The 8941-nt window shown below is 53.8% G+C and overlaps 1 protein-coding gene across 1 annotated transcript in view; it reads right to left on the reverse strand.

Annotated features, from left to right (window-relative positions):
- The window catches only part of Gipc1 (GIPC PDZ domain containing family member 1), a 9825-nt gene extending 2087 nt beyond the window's left edge, over positions 1-7738 (reverse strand). Inside the window, exons 1-4 of the mRNA XM_048795345.1 lie at positions 6313-7738; positions 5749-5803; positions 4176-4253; positions 358-709 (exon numbers count right to left, since the gene is read on the reverse strand). Of these exons, the coding sequence (XP_048651302.1) occupies positions 358-676 (319 nt within the window). The 5' untranslated portion in view covers positions 677-709; positions 4176-4253; positions 5749-5803; positions 6313-7738. The remainder of the gene's footprint in view (positions 1-357; positions 710-4175; positions 4254-5748; positions 5804-6312) is intronic.
- Positions 7739-8941: the final 1203 nt, after the last annotated feature.

Consider the following 8941-nt stretch of genomic DNA (forward strand, 5'->3'; position numbering starts at 1 on the left):
GAAACTCCCTCCTGCTGCCAGGGACTGGAGCCGGGCACAGGGTGAGACTCAGTGAGTGCCTGGGAGTGAATGAAGGGGCAGACCCCCTCCGCCCTGCCTGTGGCCACTTACTGCCCAGCCCACCGCTGTCTCCTTGCCTGCCTCTCTTCTGCCCCCACAGCCCCGGGGTCAGGCCTCCAGCCCACACAGTCTCCCGGGGCACAGACCTGGAAAGGCCTGACAGGAGCGTGGCTTCCACCAGTGACCCCGGCTCCCCACCATCGAGCGGGGCACCACCTCTGCACCCACAGCGGTGGCACCTGAGCCCCGGCTCAGGAGCAGAATGCACAGCCAGGCCTATGGCCCACCGCTAGGGACCCTGGCGCCCTGCTCGGCCCTCCACAGGTACCTCTGCGGCTGGCAGCCGGAAGGCCTCCGCGATCTTGCCATACAGCTCTTTGACGTTGGTGAAGCCCTCGATGCGGCCCGTGGGACTGCCGTGGGCCAGCTGGGTGTGGAACACGAGGCGAGGCCGCAGGGCTGGGGGTGGGGGGGGCAAGCCCATTTGGGGCCCCCCTGCCCCACCTCCGCCCAGGGGCCCCGGCTCCCCCACGCCCAGGCCTCCACGGCTGGGCTCAGCCTCCTCATTTTCCACCAGGGGTGGTGCCTTTTTCCGCCGCCCCAGTCCCAGCGGCATGAGCAGGAAGAAGTGGGGGTACACCCAGGAGATCTGCAGACGGGAGGCAGGGCTCAGGGGCCGGCAGGACTCGGGTGCCCCGCCCCCCCCACGAGTACCATCCGACAAGTGACAATGATGTGCACTTGCCCCTTGGATGCTCAAGTCTCAGATATAAATAGGAGTTGTATTTGCACAGGCCCTACACACATCCTTCCATGTATCTTATTTCTAACTATTTATTTTTATTTTTTGTGGTGCTGGGGATGGGACACAGGGCCCTGTGCCTGCCAGGTGCCTGTTCTACTGCTGAGCGACACCCCAGCGTTTCCCGAGACTTTCAATCAACTGTAGATGACTTAAAATACCTTACACATACCAATGCTATAAAAATCATTGTTACAGCTGGTTGTGGTGACACACACCTGTAATTCCAGCAGCTCAGGAGGCTGAAGCATAAGGATTGAAAGTTCAAGGCCAGCCTCAGCAATTTAGTGAGGCCCTAAGCAACTTAACAAGAGGAAATAAAAAAAGGTGAGGCTGTGGCTCAGTGGTCAAGCACTCCTGGGTTCAATCCCTGGTTCCAAAAAAAAAAGTTGTTACATTATATATACATGTTTTTGGTACCAGGGATTGAATTCAGGGGCACTCTACCACTGAGCCAATCCCCAGTCCTATTTTGTATTTTATTTAGAGACAGGGTCTAACTGAGTTGCTCAGTGCCTCAATAAATTGCAGAGGCTGGCCTTGAACTCTCGATCCTCCTGCCTCAGCCTCCTGAGCCACTGGGATGACAGGTGTGTGACACCGCGCCTGGCAGATTGTTGCATTATATTGTTTAGGGAATAATAAGTTAGAGTCTGTGTCCAGTTGTTAAGTTCAGATGCCAACTTTTTCCCCAGGTATTTTCCATCCACTATTGGTGGAATCGGTGGACATAGAACCCATGGACACGGCGGAGCGACTCTTCAGAACACAGATGAGTCTTGGTTGGAATTCTCAGCTTGGTGTTGAACTGTACAGAAGTAACCCCAGCTAGTATCTACCACGACTCTGTACAACTGCCTGCGACCTCAGTCCTCACCCGACACTAGGACGCAGAGACCACATCATGTGATAATCACGTCCATTTAACAGATGAGGAGCACGGAGGCTGGAAACAAAGAGGCTTTCCTTCATCTTCCTATCAGTCACAGTCATCAACGAGGTGTGCAAAAAGTTGGGGTCTCCCCCATCAAAGCACACAGGCAGATGGCACTTACTGATCCTCCTGGGATGGGACAGGCACAGGACTACCTCTGGCCAATGAGTTATAAGAGGAAGCAATATGTGACATTCTGAGCTGGAGCATTTAATTCATGGGGTCATCAGCCTCGGGCAGGGTGATCGGCCACATCTGATATGGTGACAACTCGGTCAGGCCAGGCTCTGGGAGACTACAATAAATACAACCTCTTGCTGAGCTCCAGTGGATGCACAGCAAGAACAAAACCTAAACCTTGGTTGGTCCAACCATTAATATTTGGGGGATGTTTGTTACAGCAGCAAAACCTGTCCCGATGGACTTATGGTCATGTGATGCATGACATTTCAGTGGACAAAGAGCCACATATACAATAGTGGTCCCTCAAGATTAGATCACCTAGGGGCATCATAGTCTGTGTAAGTGAAATCGATGTTTGCACAATGACAGAATTGCCTAATGATGTGTGTCTCAGGAAGTATCCTCACTGTTGAGTGAATATGACTATATTCTTCTTTATTCTTTATTTCTCTCTTTCTCCCTCCCTAAGGAAACATTTGGAGGAGGGTACTTAGTACATTCCACGTACCATTTTAATAAGACCAGGGCAGGAACACCAGGGCAGTTCTACAGGTTGTCTATTGTGCAAAAGTACTAAACCAAGATATCAGGCAGGACTGAGTTTCAGTCTGTGTTCTGTCTGCCAAACTACATACCTGGTGCGGCGGTGTCCGCCAGGAGGAAGGCGGGTCTTTTTCCCATTCACATATGGGAGCTACTTAAGCTAGCTGGGGCTCTGACCATACTCCTCAGAAAACACGGTCTAGAGCCAGCCAGTGTGGGAACCCCTACTGTCAGTTCTAATATGCTAATTGCACAATGACAGACTTGCCTAATGATGAGGGTCTCAGGAAGTATCCTCACTGTTAAGTGGACATGACTGTATGCCGGGCATGGACATGTCTGTAATCCCAGTGACACGGGAGACTGAGGCACAAGGATTGGGTCGCAAATTTGAGTCCAAATCTCAGCACTTAGTGAGGCCCTAATAGTGCTATGAAGACAATAAATCAAGACTAATTCTGCGCACAAGGTCAAGGAGGGCCTCTGAGCAAGTGAAGGTGAACGTGAGGGACAGGAGGAAGCCCCCTGTGAAGATCTGGGGCAAGAATGTTCAGGAACTGGTGCGAAGGCCCAGAGGTGGGGACATGCTTGGCCTGTTTGGGGAATGGGGAGGAGGCCTGTGTGGCTCAGCGTGGGGGAGGGGAGGGCAGAGAGGTGACAGGGCACACAGCACACAGGGCCTCTGGACCTCAGGGAGCATGTTGGCTCTTATTCCACAGGAGATGGGAGGGGTCTGAGCCACAGAGTAAATGGGAGGAGGTGAGAGGAGGAGAGGTGACCGCGAGCAGCCACGCCTGGTCATTTGGGGCAGGGCTCAGGTTTCACTTTTTTGTTTGTTTGTTTTGTGGTTCTGGGGACTGAATCCAGGGGCCGCTCTACCACTGAGCTGCATCCCAGCCCTTTCTATTCTAGTTTTAAACTTTTTTTTAATTAATTTTTTAATTTATATATGACAGTGGGATGCATTACAATTCTTATTACGCACACAGAGCACCATTTTTCATTTCTCTGGTTGTATACAAGTATATTCACACCAATTCACATCTTCATACACGTACTCTGGATAGTAATGTCCAACACATTCCACCATCATTTCTAACCCCATGTCTAGTTTTTAATTTTTTAAGATTTTTTTTAATTGTAGATAAACACGATGCCTTTATTTTATTGACTTATTTTGATGTGGTGCTGAGGATCGAACCGAGTGCCTCACATGTACGAGGCAAGCGCTCTACTGCTGAGCTATAGCCCCAGCGCTTTTAATTTTGATTTTGAGACAGGATCTTGCTAAATTGTCAGGCTGACCTTGAACTTGCAATCCTCCTGCCTCAGCCTCCCAGGTCACTGGGATTATAGGCCAGTGCCACCGCACCCAGCTAGATTTTACTTTTAAGTCCCATGTCCAAAGCCGAAGAGCCAAGAGGCACCTGCAGTCTGACTCCCAAACCCAAGTTCACAACCATGAATCTGTTCCCCGAGCGATTCCACCTCCCTGGGCCTCCGCTACGTGATCCTCAAGGGGAACGTCCTACCCACCTCATGGGTAGGTGCCCGCCTGCTGCCCTGGGAAGGGCTCTCAGAGCCCGGCTGGTGCTACTCCCTGTCCACCCTTGCTCAGGTGCTCCTCGAGCCCCTGGCCACACCCTCACTCACCCACACCACAGGCTGCCTCCTGGGGCCTCTGGTCTGCCCTTGCCCCGCAGAGTCTTGTCAAGACAGCAGCCAAATGACCTGTGAAACAGAAGTCACCTCACACCCATCCTCTGCCACCCTTCCCAGGCCTCCGATCTCACTCAGAATAAAAGCTACCATCCTCATCCCTGTCCCTGTCCCCGTGGCCCACAGACTTGTCACCCCCCCCCCCGCAAACAGTCCAGCCTCGGGCCCTCCACTGGCCGCTCCCTCTGCTGTGACTCACTCCCTCTTTCAGGCAGAATACGCATTTTGTCCACTGACCCTGTCACTGTCTGTCTTCTGGAAGGGCGGGGACGCCAGCTGTATTGTCCCCTCTACACTCAGTGCCCAGAGCGGAGTCTGGTTCAGAGCGGGTACTCAGGAAACACCTGTCAGAGGAATGAGTGACCCCAAGCTCCCTGGTTCAACAGTCCCCGGGCCTGGCTCTGTGGCACTGAAGGGCTGCGGGCTGTCCCCAAGAGGGTCTTGTCTCCCTAGCAAAAGTGGTCCCCTGGCCCCTTGCTCGCAGTTTGCCTGGCGCGTCTCCCTCAGCCTCCCTGTGGATGTGTTTTGCACTCCCCTGACGACCAGGGGCGCACACACCTTCTCAGACACTTACTGGGCCTCCGGACTGGCCTTGGTGAACTGCCTGCTGAAGCCTTGGCCCCCTCCCCTTTAATGCAAGGTCTGTTTAAACTGTGTGGCCTACTTTTGTTCTTAGTGATTTGGGGGAACTCTTTTTTAAATATTTATTGTTTAGTTGTAGTTGGACACGACACCTTTATTTCACTTATCTTTATGTGGTGCTGAGGATCGAACCCAGGGCCTCGCACGTGCGAGGCGAGCGCTCTACCCCTGAGCCCCAGCCCCAGCCCGGGGGAGCTCTTCATATACTCTGGATACCAGTCTTTTATTGCTCCCTCATGTCTCTACCACAACAGCCATCACAGAGTCCAGCGCACAGTAGACACTCACTAAACATTTGACCAAAAAAAAAATCTCAATAAATAAAACAGTACTGCGCCCTCAAGTTATTTCCGCAAACTTAATGATGAGAAAGAAAGGAAGGAAAAAGGAAAGGAATGGAGAAAAAAGGAAAAAACCCACCCTTCACCAGTTGTCATCGTCACTACCCCCGATCCATCCGCTGGAAGATAGGATGCTGAGAACATGTGTCTGGCACCTGGCTTCCCCTCTCACTAGCTGTGTGATTTGGGGCAAGTAGCTTAACCTCTCTGAGCTACAAGGAAACTATGCATGTGCTTGGAACAGTTCTTGGCACATAATAAAGGTCTATAAATATTGATGATTATTAAACAATTTCCATCAATACCATCCTTCAGTCAGTCACCATGACCCAAATTTCCAATTTCCAGGATCCCCACTTCCCAAGTGTCACACACTCTTCCCAACCTCCTTACTCTTTCTGACCACACCACGGCCCTGGGGTCGGCCAGCCCGGTGTCCTATGCAAGGGGAGCACTGGTGGAGAGGGAAACGGGGCCATTAGAGGCATCCTGGTCTGGATTCAAATCCCACCCCTGCCACTTACCAGCCACGCGGCCGTGGGTAAGTCACTTCACTTCATGGGGCCTCAGTTTCCTCACCTGAAAAACGGGCAGAATTCCTGTCTCTGGGAGTGCTTCGAGGAATCCAGAGTGCGTGTGCCCACACGTGACCCGCTGACACTTTGTTCTGCCACTTAGGGAAGCTGGGATCGCTGGCGGAGCCTCGCATGAGCTGGGCAAGCATTCCACCCCGGAGCTAGACCCCAGCCACTGCTGTCCTTCCTGCTGTTCAAAGGCCTTCCGTCCTCTGCCCAGGAGCACCCCTGTCCTCTGTGTCTGCTGAGGCTTACTCGCAGCACCTCCCCCAGGCAGCCTTCCTGGCTTGCCCTAGCCTGCGGGACCAGCCTCTATGGTCCAGTCGGCTCAGGCCTGCGAACTTAATTTCATGCTGCCCTGACAGAACTGCTGTCCTCCAGCACCAGGCTGTTATTTAACTTTGTGTCTCTATTTTAAAATGTAAACCAGATGACATTGCTCCTCTGCCTCAGATCTTACAACAGGATCCCACCTTACAGGGGGAAAAAAGCACACACAACAAAGCCCCCTACCCGGACCCACAGACTCCTGCAGAATCACCCCTCTGACTCCATCTTCTGCCCAAGCACACTGTTCCTGGATCCGCGCAGCCCCGAGGCTTCGCCCTGCCTGTGCCTGAGCTTTGCCTGATCTCTGCGGGGTTGACTCCTTCTTGTTCAGGTCTCAACTCCAAAAGCCACCTTCTTCACCTGCCACCGCACACGCCTGATCCCAGGCTGAGGTAGGAGAATCACAAGTTCAAGGCCAACCGTAGCAACTTAATGTAGACTCCATCTCAAAATCAAAAAACAAAAAGGATGTGCAGGTGTGGCTCAGGGGTAGAGCACCCCTGGGTTCCATCCCACTGCCACGGAAAAAGCCACCTTCTTGGAGCACACCCCCAGCCCATAGCTACTCTCTATGATGCCACTCCTTCATATTTTATTCACAGCACTTAAGCAAGACCTGAAGTGATCTCCTCTATGTTCTCATTAACTTGTCTGTGGCCTGTTCTGCCTCCACTAGAAGGCCCCGCCCCGAACGCAGGATTTTCGTCGTGCTCACCATCGTATCCTTTGGAGCCAACCTCAGTGCCTAACACACAGGAGGAGTTCAATAAGTACTTGTAAGGGCTGGGGATCTAGCTCCGAGGTACAGCACTTGCCTAGTGTGTGCGAGGTTCTGGCTTCCATCCCAGCACTGCCAAAAAAGCCCCCCAAACCTCAGGATGAATGAATGTGTGTCTTACAGCCCCACTTAACTGCCCTGGGCCCCCCCTCACGTGCCTGCTGAGAGCCAGGTAGTTCCCACAACACCGATTACCCACGGAGAGGAGCTTTTGGGCATCAAACAGGTTGAGTGAAATTCCAGCACCCCCACCCTCTCGTCTCTGGGAAGGCCCTGAAACTTAGCAACTAGACCACCCAGAAGCAAAGTGAGGGGAGCAGGAAGTAGGGAAGGGGTTCCCAGGAGCCCATGTGAGCTGGTGGGGGGGCACACCACACCCTGGCTGCCCCCTCCAGCAGTGTATTGCTTTGGAGAGGAGGAAGGCAGGAGGCCTCTGATTCATTCTAGAAAAACCGGCCCCTGAGTGGTTCCGGGGAAACCGCCCACTGCCCAGTCCTGGCGCAGGCTGCCCAGAGGCCAGGAGGCCGTGCATGCCCGGGACTCCAGCATCTTGGCTCCCTGCCCATTTCCTTGGACGTTGGTCTCTCTCAGGACCCCCAGGTATTCAGGCCTTTCCTTTGCAGCCCAGGGGAGAAGGGACATGAGCCAGCTTCTTGAGTGCTGGTGTCTGGAGAGCTCTGGGTGGGCAGAAAGCTAGACTAGCAGGTGTAGCCCAGACGTGAGTGTGGGGTGGGGCTGAGCTCAGGAGCTGGTCATGAACACCTGAGCCCTGGAGTCACTGGGCATCTGGTCTAGTGGACGAGACTCTAGTTCTGGACCCTAAGGCACGGTTCGGAGACCCAGATCTGCCACTTACTAGCTGTGTGACCTTGGGCACATCACTCCACCTCTCTGGGCATGCTACCGCACCTCTGAAAGAAGTTGAAAGCCCCTCCCATGAGGTGTTTGGATTCAGTGATCCGCATGTAAATGGCTGACAAGGAAGTCTCAGTAACGCTGGCTAGGGTGAGTTTTATCATCATCATCATCACCATCATCCAGACCTCGGTCCTCGCCGCGTCCCCCCGGCTTTGGAACGGTATCCCGGGAAGAGTCAGAAATACTGACCCCCGCCTGTCTCCACCAGAACCAGGACGATCCAGCTAAGGAAAGAATGGCAAGGGCACGGCGGGAGACCCCAGTCCAGCGGCGGGAGGCGCTTGTCCCTTGCCACCAGCCGGAAGGGAGGTGTCCCGCTGCGAAGGGGTCTGGGGCATCCCCGCGCCCAGTTTCGACCTCCAGCTGCGTCCATGCAGCCGGCCCCACCTCGCACGATCTGCTGGATCCTCGCGGGTCCGCGACCCCAGGGTCTCATGCATGCTAAACCTGTGCTATACCTATAAGCTTCACCTCCAGCCCTCTACTTTCAAAATACCTCTTAAATCCAGCTACTCTGGAGGCGGTGGCAGGAGGATTGCAAATTAGAGGCCAGCCTTGGCAACTTGGTGAGACCTTGTGTCAAAACAAAACAAAACAAAAATTAAATTAAAGGACTGGAGATGTAGCTCAGTGGTAAAGCATCCCTGGCTTCAGTCCTCAGTATCAAAGACAAACAACAAAACAAAACAAAACACCTGTTGAATCCTGCCCTGCACTCCCCTCACAGCCCTCCTGGGTTCAATTCCATCACTTCCCGCCTGGATCCTGGGCTCCTCCGCAGCCTGTTCCACCCACAGCAGCCAGAGGGCGCCTGTGAGCACCTGAATCAGATCAGGACCCTCCTCTGCTGAGGGTCCCCCAGCAAGCCTCCTGCCCTCCAAGAACAGAAAGGCTCTGTGAGCAGAAGGGTTTCTCCTGGAGTCAAGCTTCGCCGCACAGATGCCCGGCATCGCTTTCCCGGGGAAATTTAGGTCCCAAACCGCCCAGGTCCCATCTCCACCTCCCAGGGAAAAGCCACCCCAGCCGTGTCCCTTCTGACTCAAACTCTCACAACCGGCTTCTCTTGGTCCTCAGGCACGCAGGGCCTGCCTCAGCAGGACCTGACGCGGGCCTGCC

Source organism: Marmota marmota, unplaced genomic scaffold (assembly GCF_001458135.2).
Source record: "Marmota marmota marmota unplaced genomic scaffold, marMar, whole genome shotgun sequence".
NCBI lineage: Eukaryota > Metazoa > Chordata > Mammalia > Rodentia > Sciuridae > Marmota > Marmota marmota.